Here is a 19,082-nt window from a genome sequence, read left to right on the forward strand (position 1 = left end):
CAGCTCGGGGTGCTGTGTCTGCAGGCTCCGCAGGCTGACCCCATGCGAACGGCTTTGGGTGGTTTCAGCCGAGACCAGTTCATGTTCACTGATGCTGTTTCTGCCAGGGAACCCGGAGGCTGATGGGATTCCAGAAGGCTTTGTGTGAAGAGGCCTGCTTGGTGGCAATAGTGCTGGGCGGAGCAGGTCACGTGCACATGGGGGCTTCGCATTGAATGACTTGTTTGAATGGCAGATTGTCCCCATCTGGGGGTGCACGACCCCTGTTGTGTTCAGAAGAGTCACCAGGAGGTTGTGGACATAGGGGTGTCCTCTTCGTATCGTATCTCTGATCCCGAGGCCCCCATGGGGCATGCGGCCACTTCTTCCCCGAATCCTCCCTCTGTCAGTCCACTGTTGACTCTCACACCTCATGCCTGGGTCTTGGTTTCCTCTTCAGGCAGCCTTGTTCTAGACACATCTTTCTGGAATGATGCCGGTCGTAGCCACATTGAGCTGTCTTTGCAAGTGTGGGAGAGGGCAGGGGGACGATGGAGTTTCAGAGAATTTCACCTTTTGACCACGAAAGGAGCTGCTTTATCCCCAGATTTTTTTAAAAAACAATTTTGTTTTAGATTTTATTTATTTATTCATGAGAGACAGAGAGGCAGAGACACAGGCAGAGGGAGAAGGAGGCTCCCCACGGGGAGCCTGATGTGGGACTCAATCCTAGGGCCCCAGGATCATGACCTGACCCAAAGGCAGATGCTCAATGACTGAGCCACCCAGGCGTCCCGTTCCCAGACTCACACACACACAGCATTTTTAAATTTTTAAATGCTGTGTGTGTGTGAGAGGAATTTTTGAATGTGCATGCATGCACACGTGTGTGTGTATCTTCTGGTTCAGAATAACTTCTTAAATTGCTAGGTTTTCCTCTAAGAAAAATCCAGTTTTAGTTCTCTGTCTAGGTGTTCTTTTTTTTTTTTTTTTTAAGATTTTTAAAATTTAGAGAGAGGGCACAAGTTAGGGGGAGGAGCAAAGGGAGAGGGAGAAAGATCCTCAAGCAGATTCCATGCTGAGCATAGAGCCCGATATGGGGCTTGATCTCACAACCCTGAGATCATGACCCGAGACAAAACTAAGAGTTGGATGCTTGACCGACTCGCCACTCATGCGCCTGTGTCTAGGTGTCCTTAATTCATTTTGGACCTTTGAGAGGTTTGATGTACAAAACTTTGTCATTTTGTCCTTTGGGTGGCAAGTCTCTGTCACACCCCGGGGCACAAGGCACATCCTCTTTGTCCCCCTTGGGACAGACCACAGAAGATGTGGCCCCTCTGCCGGCCCGCAGGGACGTCGGAAGGACCTTTGCTAGTCCGAGGCTGGGGAAGCCCTGCTCAGGGCAGACGTGGCCATCCCTGTGCAGCTGATCCTGGCTACCTGTGCATCCACTGTGTTCCCTGCACTGACCTTGCAAATCCCAGATACTACTTAACTTCATAATTCTTTCAAAATGTATCTCCAAGAAACAGGGACTTTTTATAAACAGAACCATAATTCTGTTATCATAGCTAAAACAATTTCTTCTGGGACGCCTGGGTGGCTCAGCAGTTGAGCGTCTGCCTTTGGCTCAGGGTGTGATCCTGGAGTCCCCAGGATCGAGTCCCACATCAGGCTCCCCATGGGGAGCCTGCTTCTCCCTCTGCCTGTGTCTGCCTTTCTCTCTGTGTCTCTCATGAATAACTAAAAATCTTAAAAAAAAAAAAAAAAAGAGAGAGAGATCAAATATCCAGTGTTCACATTCCATATTTCATGATGTTATTTTTCCCTTACCTTTGGTTTTTTTTTTTTTTTTTTTTTTATTTATGATAGGCACACAGTGAGAGAGAGAGAGAGGCAGAGACACAGGCAGAGGGAGAAGCAGGCTCCATGCTCCGGGAGCCCGACATGGGATTCGATCCTGGATATCCAGGACCACGCCCTGGGCCAAAGACAGGCGCCAAACCGCTGCGCCACCCAGGGATCCCACCTTTGGTTTTCTGAATCAGGATCTAAACACAGTCCACATAGATGTTACATATAAATGTTATAAGCCTTCTAAATAATTTGGCCCAAAGTGTCAATAGTGGTGCTGTTGAGAAACCCTGCTGTTGGTAGTATTTAACAATTTTTTTTATCCTTCTCATTCCTGTAAACCCTGATAGCAGGACTTGATCAGATTCAGGTTTGCTGATTTTGCAAGAACATCTCATGGTTGTTTCTGTATTTCCTATTGTATCCCATCAGGAAGTGTGTGAGGCATTTTCTTTCTCTCTTATTTTGGGATGGCATCATTTTATTTTTTTTTAAATTCAATTAATTAACATATACATTATTGGTTTCAGGGGCAGAGTTCAGTTATTCATCAGTCGATATAACACCCAGTGCTCATCCGGTGCCGTCCTTAAATGCCCATCACCCAGTTACCCCATCCCCTGATGCCCCTCCCCTCCAGCGACCCTCAGTTTGCTTCCTATGATTAAGAGTCTCTTATGGTTTGTCTCCCTCTTGGATTTGATCTTGTTTTATTTTTTTTGCAATGTTGAGATTGATCTGTGGGTTTTGTTGAAGATCTGATCCTTTTATTCTCAAGTTCCCCATCAGCCAGTGTTTCTAGCATCTGTTAATGATCATTAGGCAGATTGATTATTTCATTTAGATTTTGTCATTATTTCTACATTTGGTGGGCATTTTCTCTAAAGAACTTGCTTCATCGTTTATAACCCAAGGTACAGTAGACACAAGATACTTTTTTAAAAGGATTTTATTTATTTACTTATGAGAGACACACAGAGAGAGAGAGGCAGAGACACAGGCAGAGGGAGAAGCAGGCTCCATGCAGGGAGCTCGACGTGGGACTCGATCCCGGGTCTCCAGGATCAGGCCTGGGGCTGAACCCCACCCAGGTTGCCCCACAGAAGATACTTTTAAAAAAGCACTTATCAAAACAATGATTCTGTTCTTTACTATGCTCTAGAGGTGACTTGTGAGGTTTTTTTCTTAAAGAAATTAAATATCATTATAAACTCATGAATTTTGCCATAGACGATGTGTAACAATTCATGAGTTGTTCCTTTGTGATGCCCGTTACTGCTCATCTGAGGCTGGTGGGAGCCTGTTTAAATTATATCCCCTGCCCTCTGGACACAACCACCATAGTTTTCCTTACTTTTGGTTATGATAAGGTGTTCTAGGTTTGTCTTACCCATTTTCTGTCCCTGACCTAGACTCAGATATTTCTCCAAGGAGATCTGCTTCCTTTTAGCAGGAAAATGGTGTTCAGAGACCATCAGCAGGTATGCTCAATTTTTGAAGACCTTGTTTAGTGACGAACCTGTAAGACACGCAGGTGTACACAGAGGGACCGGGTCTTACACGTGGGTGTGATCACCTGCCATTGCATTTCTGCCAGGCACACGAAACAGATTAAATCCAAGTCTTCCCTCTCGGACGGTGCGCACTCGAGAGTCCTTCGCCCTCGCGGGCCTCGCCTGAGCCTCATTCCTCGTCCTCCTCACGCAGTTGAAGGAGACTTCCCACCACCTCTGCCCCTCGGTGGCCCAGGCTTCCGAAGGAGGAGTCCCAGGTGAGGACGTGGGGGAGGCTCCGCAGGGCTCCAAGGTTGTTCTGGCCAGCGCTGCCCCTGCGTGCTTGTCCCGGGCGCCTGGCGGGGCCGCAGCAGCCATTCCCGAGTGATGCGTGTCCCTGGGGAACGTGGCCTCACGCACGGAGCCCTAACTCCTGTTTTGCTGCAAGATGCTGCCCGCAAGGGCACAGTCCTGTGCTCTCACACAGCCTGCAGAACAGATGGAGAACAAATAGATCCATGGGACAGGATCTGAGCCCCCTTACGGGGTGGCCCCCTCTCCGTGGTCTGGGGCCGGGCTTGCCAGGGGCCAGCTGCTCAGGGGCCCTGCAGACGGTGGGCTCGGAGTGGTGTCCTGTGGGTGTCACCGTCACCGAGCCACCTTGCGCCGCTCAGCCGCGGGACCGAGGCATCAGCTAGAGCTGGCCCTGCATTTACTAGGCAGGGAGTGAAAGGAAGGGAAGTGATGGGGAAAACCCACGACACTTTTGAGCTCAAAATGGATTTGTATAGGACAGCGAAGTTAACTGCAATTTGCCCAAAAGCCAGCCTGAGCTTCTAGACTGTTCCGGTCTTTCTAAAGGGCAGGAGAACATAGTTCTAGCTGCTACGCTGTGAAAGAAGTGCCACTGGCCCATCACGGGGGTGGGGGGTGCTGTGCCTCCATGCACTGCCTGGGCTGTGATGGGCGCTCTCCCGAGGCACCCTCGCAGCAGCACCCAGACATTTCCTCATACAAATCTTAAGACCGATTTTAAGAAAATCCTAACGTCAGCAGCCTTTAAGCCCTGAGTATAAAATGCGCTTCTTATGTCTACTAAGTGTTTCTTATTTGCAGCTGGATTCAAAGTCCCAGCTGCCTCCTTTCTGCGAATGAGGAGGGGGAGCAGGGGGCATGTGGTTAGCTAGCTTCACAGGGACAGGCCCGCAGGGCCCCAGCGAGTCCTGCCGAGGGCCTCAGTGCCCTCTGGAAACACGGGCCCCTAAGAGGCAGGGAGCCAGACGAGTGACCCTGGATTTTAGAACAAGGAAAGACCTAGCTTCAACATTGTTGTCTTTCTTTCCAGTGAAGTCTAGCCCTGATGCCCCCTTGACAAAGCAGAGGTGAAGTAGCGGAATGGAGCTGGGGCACCAGAGCCAAGGGTGGGGGGTCCTTCCATGCCCTGTCCCCACAGGAACTCCAGGGCTCCAGGAAGGACTTTTTGAGAGGTGCCGATGGTGCACGGGATGGCGGACCTGCCCTGACTCTTGGCTCCCTTCCTCTCCCTCCCCGCTCCACCCTGGAAGTGCCGAGGAAGCGGGAGGACGGATGGTGAATCTGAGGAAAGAGTGCACACGCCAAGGAACACGGCCTACAGAAGCTGTGGGTGCAAGGAAGCCAGTTGCCACAGCTGGGGCGCAGCTGGGTGTCACGTCCTGGCCTCCCTCCTGTATCCTGCATCTAGATGGATCGCGGCCTGCGCCGTCACATCCCAGAGAGCAGAGAAGAGCAGTGCCAGCCCTGTGCCCCCAGGTCAGTGGGGAGACGTTCGGGCTGAATCACGTCCGTGCTGGGGGGTGCTGTTCTGCTAGCCACACGGAGTCTCCCTGCTCTGGGCTCAGGGGGCAGGCGGCCTGCAATCCACGCAGCTGGAAATGGTGAACGTCCAGGAGGGAGAACATAGCGATGGGGACAGAGGTGGGGGGATGTTCCCGAGGGGCGGGCTTGCTGAGCCACGTGGGGCAGGTGTAGGGTTGTTGAGTCCAAATGGCAGCACAGGGCGTCCCCGCCCTCTCCGCCGACCCCCGCGCTGTAGACCCCCTTGCTGTGGGTGTATGTCAGTAGCCAAGCGTGTAGATGCCCCGGAGGATATGCGATCACAGGAAAAGATAATGAGAGATGAAATCCTGCTGATAGAATTCCGACCCAACGTAACAGTAAAATAAATGTAAATGGAGGGGGGCGCCTGGGTGGTTCAGACGGTTAAGCATCTGCCAGCAGCTCAGGCCATGATCTTGGGGTCCTGGGATGGAGCCCCATGTATGCCTCCTGGCTCAGCAGGGGGTCTGCGCCTCCCTCTGACCCTCCTTCTGCGAGCTCACTCTCTGTCTCTCTTTCTCAAATAAATAAATAAAATCTTAAAAAAAACATAAATGCATAAACTCACCAATTCAAAGAAGAGATTTTCAGGTAAAAAAAATTAGTGTGTTGTCTACAGGAGACATGAAAGAATACAGAGGTGTTTAATATTAATTCAGACAAAAGAATTTTATTTTTTACTGTTTTAAAGATTTTTGTTTATTTATTTGAAACAGAGGGAGAGAGCACAAGCAGGAGGGGTGGCAGAGGGAGAGGGGGAGGCAGGCTCCCCACCGAGCAGAGAGCTCAACATGGGGCTAGATTCCAGGACCCCGGGATCATGGCCTGAGCCAAAAGCAGACACCCCAGGTGCCCCAAAAGAGAATTTTAAAAGATCAAGATGGACAAACACACTATTACAACATTTTATTTTGGTAAGGGGAACAATGTATTAAGATGTAATGATAAAGATAAATGTAAATATTGCTGCAAATACCTAAAGCGGCTACCAACAGGATGTAAGAGGAGAAATAAGTAAATCACTGATTGTAATCAGAAATGTTATATGCCCTTCTCAGAAAATGACCAAGCATGAAAAAAAGTAAAGTTAGGAAGACAGATGTAAACAATTAATGCACTGTAGATGATTTATTACATATATGCATACACATTCACAAAAATCAGCTATGTACTAAGCCACAAAAGATGCCGCGGTTTCAAAGAATCCACAGCACTGAAGTCATAGTTCTTTGGCCATAATGTAATAGTAACAAGTACAAAACAAAAGAACACTCCCCACCCCCTGCTTGTTTGCTGAAAGTCATTTAATCACTCCTAAGTGACTCTGGGGATAAAGAAAGGAACATAAAAGAAATTTAAAAATACTTAGAACTGGGAGTCCCTGGGTGGCTCAGTTAGTTAAGCATCTGCTTTTGGCTCAGGTCATGATCCCAGGGTCCTGGGATTCAGCCCCATATCTCGCTCCCTGCTCAGTGGGGTGCTTCTCCCACTCACTCTGTCCCTCCTCAGGCTTATGCTCTCTCTCATCCATTCATTCTCTCTCAAATAAATAAAATCTTTATAAAAAAAAATGAATTTATCTTCTAAAAAGATACTTAGACCTGAAATTTAAACATTGAAAATGTCCAAAAACTGTGGGAGATTAAGTAGTACCTAGAGAAGAAGTCATAGCATTTAAATTATTTATTCAAAAATAAAGACAAAAAAGGCTGAAATAATGGAATTAAAATACAAAAACACAAAAGAAGAAAAAAAAACACAAAAGAAGGAAGGCCTTCATAATGGTAAGGTTAAAATCAAGGAAGCAGAGGACAAAGAGTATAAAAGAAAAGATTTAAAAATTCTAAATTTATTCTTTAAGAACATGAATGAAATTAATTCAGACTGGCTAGGGGCGCGTGGGTGGCTGAGCGTAGGACTCTTGATCTGGGCTCAGGTCTTGATATTAGGGTAATGAGTTCAAGCCCTGTGTCAGGCTCCGTGCTAGGTGCAGAGCCTACTTTAAAGCAACAACAATAAACAAAGATCAAACTGGCGAAATGAAAGAGTAAAAAAGAAGGTGGAAATAAAAAGCACTGAATGAAGAAGGAAATCATTAGTGACTGTATGAGGGTGAGGACCATCCAACTCACTGTACCAGAGTCTGACTGGCATGAGGCAGGTGTCCCCACAGAGAGGTGGCCTGGCATGGATGTCAGCAGAGGAAGGTGAAGGGCACATCTCCACGGGGGAGCGGATGTCTCTAGAGAGGAAGACTAGTTACATGCAGACATTGATTACAAAGGTAAATAAGTTAAGGGCAATAAAAGCCAGGTTTCTCATGGTAGGAGAGGAAGCTATAAATATGGCAATGGAAAAACAAGACTGAACTTTGTGGCATTGGATTGGAATTGGTGGTATTGGTGTGAACTCTTCACTTTCAATATATATATAGAGAGAGGATACACAAAATCTTAAGGTTGATCCAGGATTGAAAGGATGGTTTAACAGCAGCATGTCTTATTACATGGATTAAAGTAGAAAGTCACACAAATTTCTCAATAATACTGGTAATCGTATTTAATCATTATTACTGATTCAGTTTGATATATTTTTTAAAGATTCACCTATTTATTTTACAGAGAGAGTGAGAGAAAGGATACGGTAGGGAGGGGCAGAGGGAGAGGGAGAGAGAATCTCAAGCAGACTCCCAGCTGAGCAGAGAGCCTGGCACAGAGCTTGAACTCATCACCCTGAGATCATGACCTGAGCCAAAATCAAGAGTCGGACACTTAAATGACCAAACCATCCAGGTGCCCTTCAATTTGGTATTTGAAATAATGATGTAAAAACTCATAAAATACTAGAAATAGCAAGGAAACAGAATGACTCAACAAAATTATATAAGAAGAACGTATAGCAAATATCCTTGGGGAGAAACTCTGACCCCTCGTTAAGACGAGGAACCCAGCAAGTGCACCTACTCTCATGGCTGCCATGGATGAGTCCAAGGGGCCAGGCCATGGCACCCGGCCAGGAAAGAGCAGGCTTAGAATGGAATCAGCAACCCTTAAGAACTAACACAGGAGGGATCCCTGGGTGGCGCAGCGGTTTGGTGCCTGCCTTTGGCCCAGGGCGCGATCCTGGAGACCCGGGATTGAATCCCACGTCAGGCTCCCGGTGCGTGGAGCCTGCTTCTCCCTCTGCCTATGTCTCTGCCTTTCTCTCTCTCTCTCTGTGTGACTATCATAAAAAAAAAAAAAAAAAAAAAGAACTAACACAGGGTTCAGCAAAGCTGTTAGTACAGGATAACAAGTGTTCTTCTCCACCAGCGCTAGCCAATGAGAAAATAGAATAGAAAATAAGATACCATATACAATAGCAACACAACTCTAAGGTATTTAGGAATTAAACCAGGAAAAGGCACGAGAATTTTATTGACAACGATTAAAACTCTCTTTCAGGACACTGAGAACACTTAAATAAATGGTGTTACTCTATTTGTATCATATAGGATTGCTAAAATTTGTAAAGAGGGCAATTTTCATGAAATTAATGTATAAGTTCACTACAATTCCAATCAAAATTCCATCAGGAACTTTTAAATGAGTTAACAAAAACTCTTCTAAAATTTATGCACAAGAATTAAAAGCTTGTCTATAAATAACTGAGTCAGTTTTGAAAAAAAAAAAGTAGAGCAAAATTGGCAGCGGATAGGGTTGCTCATTCCACTACATACCAAGACTCGGGATGAAGCCTCAGTGAGAAAAACAGCGAGGTAATGCAGGGACACAGATGGAAACTGTAGAAACAGACCCGTGGGTATATGATACAGGTGACACCGCAAGCCAATGATAAAAGGAAAGATTGTTTTGTAGATGGTGATGGGAAGCTTGGGGAGATGAAGTTGAATCTTGTGTCATTGCCTTATATCATGGGCATGGGTGAACTCCAGATAGATCAAGAGCCTAAAGGTGGTACATGACACCATAAAGGCAGAAAATCTGGAACACTGTCTCTGTGGTTTGGGAATGAGAGAGGACTTCTTCAATTTCCAAAAGACCCCTCCTGGTACAGAGCACCTGACAGCAACCCAGATTTGGCAACGTCCAAGTAAAGGATTCCTGTTCAACAAAGGCTACCATAGACAAAGTTAAGAGGGAGTTGATCTCATGACATATGGCAGCACATCAGAGTGACGAGAGTGAAGGAAAGATCGCCAACCCAGGGGGAAAATGAGAAGTTTTATATTTGCACAGGTACAAGTAATAAGACACATTTATATGGTCAGATTGGCCAAAATTGAGCAAATAAAGAATAGCAAATGGAGAAAAGGTAAAACTTAGTGACAAAGGAGAGTGTCTAATGGGCTGTAGTCCTTCTGGAGAACAATACGAATAGTGAAGTTAACTGTATCAACGTCCTGCAGTCCAGCATTCCCACTCGTGGGTACTAGGCCAGAAGAGCCCTCCAGTGGGATCGTAGGGAGGGGAGTACCCAGGTGTCCTTAAGGGTCCTGTTGGTTGAGCCAGGGAGTGGGAGGTAATGTGAAGGGAACAGAGAAGTGAAATGGAATCCCAAGCAGCCATTAGGAGCAGTGACCCTGCACACATGCAGTGACATTGAGCTTAAAAATGTAGTGTTGAGTGGTGGTGGGGTGGGGAAAGAATGAGATTTAAGCTTAATCACTTTTTAAAAAAATATTTATTTATTTGAGAGAGAGAGAGTGCGTGCGAGCACATGCAGAGTGAGAGGGAGAGAGACTCAAGCCGACTGAGTGCGGAGCCTGAGTCAGGACTCTATCCCATGACCCTAAGATCACAACTTGAGCCAAAACCAAGAGTCCCATATTTAACCCAGGTGCCCCTATTTATAATCACTTTTATGTAAGTTAAGACATCTACTCACAAAACAGTCTGTTTTGCAAATATCTATCTATATTCAGTTTATGTATCAGGTATATTAGAGTGGGTGCTTAATGAAGGGTAGAGAGTGGAGACCAGGGATGAAGGGGGATCTACTCTAAAAATAGAAGCTGAGGGCAGCCCGGGTGGCTCAACTGTTTAGCGCCACCTTTAGCCCAGGGTGTGATCCTGGAGACCAGGGATCGAGTCCCCATGTCGGGCTCCCTGCATGGAGCCTGCTCCTCCCTCTGCCTGTGTCTCTGCCTCTGTGTGTGTGTGTGTGTGTCTCATGAGTAAATAAATAAAATCTTAAAAAATAAATAAAAAATAAAAATAGAAGCTGAGAGGCATCATTGCATAGCATACTATTGCATCGTGGACTCCAGAGCCTGGGTCTGAATCCTAGTTCTGCCCCTTACTAGCTGTGTTACTTGGGGCAAGTAACGTAACCTCTCAGGTTAAGCTTCCCCATCTATTAAAAGGGCCTGGTAGCTAATCTGCAAAGACGGCCCCAAACCATTCTACGCCTCCCATCAGGAGGTGGGGACTTGTCACTGCTTTGGTCAATAGGATGCGAGGAAGGGACCACTAGCCCTTTCAAGGCGAGTCATTAGGCAGACAGAAGCTTCTTCCCTTTCAGAGTCCTGAGCTGCCATGGGAAGAGTGGGGCCCTTGAAGCCGAGATGCCAGGTGGAGGAGACCAAGCCATAGGAGGAGCACCTGACCCATCTCACTGTCAGAGAGCCAAGTGCGGCCAGAAGACGCACTGCCCGCGGACTGCTCAGCTGAGCCCTAGCCAACCCACGGAACAGTGAAATGCAAGGAAAGGGTTGCCTTAGAGCATGAAATTTTGCGGTGGTTTGTTAGGCAGTAACAGATGAGGTTGTCGTGAGGATCCCAGGAGGTGATTTTCAAAGTGCCTAATTGCACGTGGCTCCTGGGAAGCGTCTGGCTCTATGTACGTACTTGTAGAATGAAACAGAAGAAGGACCTGTATAGGCTGACGGTGATAGAAGTTGTCAGGGATGAAACATAGGATTAACTCAGTTCTTTGCATCCGGTATTCAAAGATAGGATAAAATAAAACCTCTGACAGCATCCATATATTCATTTCCTAAATAGGGTAGCTTTGGACACAGTAGGTGAAAAGTATGTCTGAAAGGGAGGGTTTCTCAAAAGAAGCAGGGCTCTGAAGCTGATCTCCTTGTATTGTCTTTGTGTACCAAATTCAGAGCCTCCAAGAAGGCACTAGATGTATGAGCTCCATGACTCATGAGTCCCTCATTTCTGGGAATACAGACAACTGACAGACTATATTTGTTTTCCTCTGTAGCACTAGATTCAGAACTAGCAAAAAAAATTTTTTTTTTTATATCTGTGATGAATTCTCAATTAGCCATAGGCTCCAGTGTCAGGAAATGCAAGGGTAACAAATCTACGCATGATTCAAAGACCTCAATCAAGTCAGTAATTTCAACCTCCAGAAGGGTCTCTTACCGTTCTTTTTATTCCAAGCACAGTGTGCTCAATAAATATCTGTTGATTATTTAAAATCAGTCCCTCTTCTCTGGAAAGGATTTTAAACTGTTTATGGTCCTTCATTTATTAAAGTCGTTTGTGAAAACTCAAGCTGGGGCACAATAACAGACATCAGCCACGGTGAGTGGAAGAAAGTGGGGGGCGGTGGGGGCTACTGCCATTCACGAATCCACTCCTGGGAGCGGAGCCTTACAAAGTCTTCCAGGGGTTGACTGAGGTAGGTATTGCCCCATTTTACAGAGGCAGAAAATTGAGGCTTCGGTAAGTAGGTAAGTGGGCTCACTTGTCCAGTGCAGAGCCAGCCTCGAGCCCAGGTCGCCCGGCTCATGGCTGGTTCTCTCCCACGCTATCGCGCTGGGAAGCAGAGAGACAGACTCGGCCCACAACACAGCTGAACACCAAGGAAAAGACAGTCAACCCCTAGGCACCGAGAGCTCTGTCAGGCCAAGGAGGGCGGACGGTGGAACATACTGGCCCAGGCATTTCTGCAGAACTACCACGTTTTGGAGAGGGCGTGCAACTGCCCCGGCGTTGCCCTGCAGTACCTGTTTGTCCCCACTCCAAGCCTCTGCAGCCCAGGCCTCAGGCGACTGCCCGCCAGGTCGCAGTTCCTCCCCGTGCTTGGCCGGAAGGGAAGCGGACCCGCCAGGTGCATCCGGGACCCAACCTCTGCCCGACGTGATCCTGAGCCCCCGCGGGCCCCAGGCCCACCTCCTGGCCCATGAAGGGCTGCAGAATCACAGCCTGCATATCTCCTCCAGGCCTAGGCCTTAGAGCTGTGTGGCTGATCTTCGGGTAGCTTCTGGGAACATTCTGGATCAAAGAGGAAGGAAGCATGTGCCGCTTTCCTTTCCTAGGTATCGTTTGTCCTCAGGTTCTTTCGGCCTCGGCATTCTCCCTGGTGAAAGCAGACCAAGGGCAAAGTTTCCGGGCACATCGTGCCGCTCCGTCAGCTCTGGTGGCAGGGGACATGGGGACAGAGCCGGCGGAGGCCGTGCTAGGCGGGGACCAACGAGGCCTGCGGAGGACGTGGGGCCACCAGCGGGCCACTGGCCCGAGTGCGGGTGGCAGGCTGCTGTTTCACTCGCATTTTCTCCTTCGGTTCCTCCGTGCCCCCACGTGACTCACTGCCACTAAAGATGAAGTAACTGTGAGGAAGGCGCGGCGGAGAGGGTCGGACCCGTGCGCGGCCCGGGAAGGGAGGCCGGCCCATGACACACCGATACAAGTCACTTCCAAGCCATTCCATTTATTTTTCCTTTATTGGGTTTTCCATCTCATCTGAGCTTCTGCTCCATTCTCTGAGCTGTAGATTTTGTGTGAACATTCTGTGTTCTCTGGAACTCCCAGATAAGATCACAGAAATGTGTACACACACACACACACACACACACACACACGCACACACACACGGGGCAGGCAAGAGCTCGCCAGACTGTTTCGACTGTCTCTCTCCCCCTCTGGCTTCACCACGACTCGTGTTTGTCTCTCCCCAATATCCTCAAGACAAGTGGTTAGGATAGGATGCAGCAGGAGGCTGGAAACGTGGGCAGTTGAAGAAGTCGATGGAAAGGAAGCAGTGAACCCCCAGGATCCTTTACCTGCCCCTCCTCATTCCTTTCCCTGCTTCTTTCTTAATTTCTCAAAAAGAGAGAAGCAGAGGAAGAGTTCAAGGTTGGCAGAGCTGTGGGTGACCAGTGCAGGGGCCTCTGCGCCAGTTAGCAAGAGGCACCCCTTCTTCTAGGCAGGTGCAGCGTGGCTTGGTGACAGACACAGGGCCTGGACTGTGACCCCCGCCTGTCCCCGGCCTCTTGGCTGGTGCCTTGTGCACGTACTGTAGTTGCTTACACTCCTGAACCTTGAACGAAGCCAGGGTGAAAGGGTCAAGAAGGGATGGAGACTTTCAGCGGGACCTGAGCTGAGCCCTGGTGCCGAAGGAGCTCAGAGTGTCTCCTGAGGAGGATCCCAGCTGGTGGGCTGGGAGGGGGGGCACTGCTCTGCTCTTGGCTGCCAGGAGTGCCCCGCACACCAGCCCACGTGCAGCCTACTCCTTGCCTTTGGACTCTGCTTTATTCCCCAGGGTGGGGATGCAGACGTGGGGGAGAGAGGTAGGGCACAGACCCAGCACCAACACGCCCGCCCTCCCAGGGCAGGGGCCCCAGCGGGCTGCCGGGCACCTGTCGGCCTGATATTTTGAGTCACTATATCTCATCTCATGAACCAAGACAGCAGGAATTCCCTGCAGCCATCGCAACAGGAAATGATCCTGGGAACTTCCCACTTCCCGACCTCATGGAAAAAGCCGGATGAAGGGCACGGTCCTCTCCTGAATGCTCATGCCATTCCCCCAGAGGTGTCGCTGGTGTCGCTGGTTAAGCTGACAGCTCAGCGTTCAAGGCTGGGTGGAGAAGTTATTTATCTCCTATATTACCGGGCTGTAGTTCACCAACTACCAAGTTGGACTCTTGGCTCTGGAAATTTAATGTGTGACAGCTGCGTGCAGCCAGTGGCGTCCAGCATTTTAAAAAGGTCAATTAAGAAACGGTGGACGGTGGTGCAGCTAATGACAGCCTGGAGGGTGAGCGGGGCCGAGCCAGCAGAAGGGCTGAGGCGCATATGACGGGAATTCAGGGTCGAAGTGAAGCGTGGTGGGGAGGAAATCTATTGTCATCAGCCATAAAGCACATCTGAGCTTTGCAGCAGAGAGAGCAGGACAGCTGTTGCCCTCCCCACACAGCGCGGGGAGCAGCCTGTGAATTGCGGGGCGGAGGGGGGCTCTGCAGACAGTGGTGATACCTGCATCGGCTTGATCAATCTGCAGATGGAAGTCGCTACCCTCCTCGCTGCCTATTGCTTTGCACTCTCCCTTCTCCCACCTGGGGAGCCTAAGGCAGACGCTGGAGTGATCTTCCGAATGTGGGTCGTGTTCTAGAAATCCATATTTTAAGCATCCCCCAGCGCTGGGCTCCACCTGTTCTCGGTGCGGCGGCAGGGGGAGGGCCGGGGAGCCAGCGCGGCAAGTGCTTTCCTCAGATGACACGTGTGCCCCCTGGTTTGGGTGGCACACAAACGTGGGGTGCAGGTTAGACCCTTTCTTCTATGAAGGATAAAAGGGGGACGTGAAGCCCTTAGGAGAGGTCTATTTCAGCCTGTGACGGACTTGGCTCAGGGCTCCAGGAAGGCACTGTGTGGGACTCACTTTTGTTGTTGAAAATCAGACAAAGGGGCTGTAGGCTGCTCGGACACACTTTTTGCCCCATCTACCTGTCAAGCTAGAAATTCAATAGAGCAATGGGAATGCTAATTGATATGCAAAACGGGTCCAGGGTTCCTAGAAATGTCTAATGATCCTCCAATTCCTTGTGAATGCAAAATTACGACATGAACTACAATGGGTTGGGAGGAAGAACACCAACCTCTTGCCCCTTTTTTTTTTCCTTTTTGAAATCTACTTTGGGGAAACTTCACAGGTTTATAATTTAAAAAAATATTGCAATCAATGGGATTTGTCTTTCACACACTGGATATTTATTATTAGAAAATAGTTTTTATCAGCTGGCAGTACCAAACAACTCGAAAGGAGCGTGCTCCTCACCATAATTTTTTTTTTACTTCTTAGTGAAATTTAAATAAACAGCTCATTGTTGGGAGAGTTGCCACGCCTTTTCTTCCCCCTTTAAAAATGCAATAAATGAAGTTTAGTACAAAACGTCCTTCAGATATGCCTTGTTCTGCAGTTGTTTCGCTGTCCCCTTGAGTAAGAGAGAAGAAGGAGATGAAAAAGACCACTCAAGTTATCAAATTACCCCAAAGAATCTACAGTAGAAACCAGGAAACAAACTCACCCAAACCAAACCTGTCCAAACCAAGAAACCAGTTTTAACATTGGCTTTTTGATTGTGATTATCATCTGACTTTAATATATATATATATATATTCTTTTTTTTTTTTGGAAATAGTAATAAAAAAGGAAGCATTGAATTGCATCTTTAGCAGGACAACCTTCCTCATATGTTAAAGAGGTGTTCAGGAAACTCCATATAGTATCTGCTAAATAAGCATGTTTGGCAGCTCAGCAAGTATCGTGTGATTGCAGCATCCGTGATTCCAAGTGAAACAGCATTTGCTTTCTTCGGGCCGAGTCCGTTGCTCGGGGCGATGTGCTAACATGGCTTCGGGTGTTCTGAGACCCACGGCCTAAGGAAGGATTCGGGGGGTGGCTCAGTGCATGGCCCCAGTGCAGAAACTTCCAGAACCCCAAACAACGAGTCAACCAACCAACGACACAGACGTCAAACAATGGTCTCCTTTGAGTTCCTCTTGACAGAATGGAGGCCCAGCAGGGACTGCTGGTTGGAAGGAACGCTGACAGACTTTGGAATGAGGAGAATCACTCTCTGATTGGTCCGACGCCATTCGTTGTACAGTCGACAGTGGTACCTAAATGACACCTGGGGGTGGGAGAGGAAAAATAAGGGAAGGGTTCAGGTAAGCAGAAGCCGATAATCAATCCAAGAAACACGTCACTGAAAACAGCCCCAGAGAGCTGGCAGCAGCACAGCGGGGCAAGTGCCCTGGGCCAGACTGCCCTAGCAACAGCTGAATGTTGGGAGGTTGGCACCAAGCAGAGAACACCCATGTGTAAACTCAGGCAGGTCCCTGGGGTGGCTTCCTTCACTCTTCCTCAGATTGGAAAAAATTAAGATAGGAATAGGAAATGAGGTTCCTTCAGAGTCTGGATTTACTTTGGGGATAGTAGCATTTGGACCCCAAAGCATCAGTTGTGAAGCACGTTGGCTACAGGCAGCGGGGCAGAGTGGGTACAGTGCTAGTCCTTGCCCAGGGGTGGGACCTAGGCAGTGTCGCCAGCTTTCTCTCTGCTAAATGAGAGGGATGCTTGGGTGTCACGTACCCTACTGCAGGTTGGACACTGCACAATTTAACATTCAGACTGGCTATGATAGGAAGGGTACTGTTGGACTGGGCCATGTTACACCTACACTTGCTGGCCCCAATAAGTGATCCCCCACTACCTTCAGCTCTGGCGTCCTCTGGCTTTCAGTTGGGAGGCAGGGGCACCAACTCCCCTGATAAATTCTTCTTGAGCCTCAGCCCAAGGTAGGTTCAACTTCCAAGGACACCTGCAGTGCCTTGTGCGGACCTCAGCGTGGCATCACGTGCTCTGTACGTCAGTATATTTGTTTCTCTCCCTACCGCAGAAGCATCTTGAGAGCAGGGCTTGGGCTGTATTCATCTTTGCATGCCCAGCACCTATGCCTGGCACTTAGGAAGTTGCTCAGTAGAGTTTGCTGAGTGAATAAATATCTTACTCTTTCTGATTGCAACACTGCTTCAGATTAAAGTCTCTCTTACATGGTATGCAACATTATGAGCAGTAAACTGATGGCCAATTGTGGCATAACTGTGCTGAAAAGTACTTGCTTTCCATGTAAAATCCTGGAACGAGACACATCTGTGGTTCATTTCGGAGAAGGTTAGCTTACGGCACTGATGGCCTGCCCGGAAAATTCGGAGTCCCTACTTCTGGAGATGCACAAACTGTCTTTAAAAATGAGGATAGGTTCCAGTTTGAGAGCATCCTGGTGACTAGGTCGGTGCTGGGAAGGAAAATGCCCGTGAGCACCGGGTGACCAGTTACCCAGTATGGGCTGTTTAATCATCTAGGGAGGGTGTGCTGGGCTGACCCCAGTAAAGGGTCCTTGGTGGTCAGAGAGAGGGCTGGCCCGATGGTTGGAACTCAGGTTTCTGGAAGCAGAGGAGAGCAGAGGCCCTTGATGAGAAAGGGCTTATTGGTCTTTTGGCAGGCCTTCTGAGGCTAGAAAGCAGATGCCACAGGCTGAGTGCCAGAGAAATTTGGGTATGAAAATACAAGCTTTTAAACCCACACAGATGTGCTTTTCTCCAAAAGGCCCTGAACATGCCAAAGTGGATCAGGACTGGTTTTTCTTTTTCCCCCTAAGCTTGATTCTCATGTATCTATTCTGTCCTGCTGCTGTGTGGTGCTCCTCATGAATGTAAGAGAGGCAGGTGGGAAAGCCTGCTGCTCAAAGCCAAGAGCAGGGAAGGGTAGAAGGCAGGCTGGTGCTAATGAGGAGCTCTGGCAGTTCAAGAAGATCGGAATCTGGAAACACTACAGGAAAGCTGGGTTTCAAATCAAGAGACTCTTGGTCTGTATGTTAAGGAGTTGTGCGTACTGGACCTCGGGGGGCAGAGAAGTCGCCGTGGGTGCATGCAGGTGGTGCCCCAGGCCAGGCACACCCGGTCTGCACCCCCATCCTCTGCCTAGTGGCTCCATGACTTCGGGAGGGTTGCTTGTCACCCCCTCAAGCTTGTTTCCTTGTCTGCAAACTGTGAAGAGTGGTATCTGAGAAAGCACTTAGCACCGTGCCTCACACACACCAGTGTTCTTGGCCTGTAATTTTTGATGCATTAAATATGGAAAAGAAGACAGTTTTCTGATGCTCTTTCTTAGACACAGGGGAATGGGGGCGGGAAAAGGGGGGGAAAGCGCTATTTCCTTTGCTCTCAGTGTGGCCGTGGGTCAGCAAAGGGCTGTATCACCTGGGAGCCTGTTAGAACATCAGAATTTTGGGTTCCACCCAGACCTAAGGAATCAGAGCGTGCATCTTAACAAGATCCCTAGGTGATTCGCAGATACGTTCAAGCCTGAGAAGCACTGCTTCAGGCAACCAGGGAGTCAACGACTTAGCAGGTCTCCTGGCTCCTCGAGGGCCAGGAGGTACAAAAATCAGTCCGCTTGTTCAGACAAACAAATGAGATCTCATTATGTATTAATCTATCTTAATTGCCTTTAACCATCACAGTCGGTGGGCAGATTCAATCAATAAGAAGAAAGCATCATAGGAAGATGATTCCTTATTGGGGGGAAGATAAAGGCACTTGGGCATAATGCGGACGGGGCCTCAGGTTGGCAATGCCCCGGGCTAGTGCGGAGCCCGGGCCAGAAGCTCCAAGATACTCCCTTCCCACAGTGGAACAGAATTTGATTTAGAGAAATGAAGAGGCAGTGAGGGAAAAATAAACAGCGTAAACCAAAAAGAAGCTATGACAGTTGTAACGTTGGGAATTTTGTTGAGATATTTCTTAAATGTCCCCGGGAGGAGGGTCAGAGGAAGGGAGAGAGAATCTTAGGCTGGTGCTTGATTTCATGATCCTGAGATCATGAGCTGAGCTGAAATCAAGAGTTGGACACTTAACTGACGGAGCCGCCCAGGCGGCCCTTAAATGTCTGAGGATTTAGGGAGAGGAGGAAGAAAGTGCACAGGGCTGCTCTTCTAAGAATACTGCTTTTGTTGGGACAGATTTCTTGAGATGCATTCATCGCTTCATCCGAAGGATATCTATTAACCTTTTGGGGGCAAGATCCTACAAAGAGCTGTGGTCCCTGGACGGGGCAAGGAGGGCCAGAAGACACCAGCATCCACCCCTCCCT

The 19,082-nt window shown here is 48.6% G+C and overlaps 1 protein-coding gene and 1 long non-coding RNA gene across 3 annotated transcripts in view; one reads left to right on the forward strand and one right to left on the reverse strand.

Annotated features, from left to right (window-relative positions):
• Window positions 1–1,859: 1,859 nt before the first annotated feature.
• LOC140641273 (uncharacterized) lies at window positions 1,860–11,625 on the forward strand. 2 transcript variants are annotated; one of them, XR_012037828.1, is made up of 4 exons: window positions 1,860–3,317; window positions 3,434–3,607; window positions 4,783–5,120; window positions 10,710–11,625. It is a non-coding gene; the product is annotated as an uncharacterized lncRNA (long non-coding RNA). The 2 variants fall into 2 exon arrangements; XR_012037829.1 differs by having other exon boundaries at window positions 4,895–5,120.
• A 3,488-nt stretch (window positions 11,626–15,113) lies between these two features.
• The window catches only part of MARCHF3 (membrane associated ring-CH-type finger 3), a 136,135-nt gene continuing 132,166 nt past the window's right edge, over window positions 15,114–19,082 (reverse strand). The window contains exon 5 of the mRNA XM_072840832.1: window positions 15,114–16,059. Coding sequence (XP_072696933.1) covers window positions 15,901–16,059 — 159 coding nt within the window. The 3' untranslated portion in view covers window positions 15,114–15,900. The remainder of the gene's footprint in view (window positions 16,060–19,082) is intronic.

This window comes from Canis lupus, chromosome 10 (assembly GCF_048164855.1).
Source record: "Canis lupus baileyi chromosome 10, mCanLup2.hap1, whole genome shotgun sequence".
NCBI classification, from domain to species: Eukaryota; Metazoa; Chordata; class Mammalia; order Carnivora; family Canidae; genus Canis; species Canis lupus.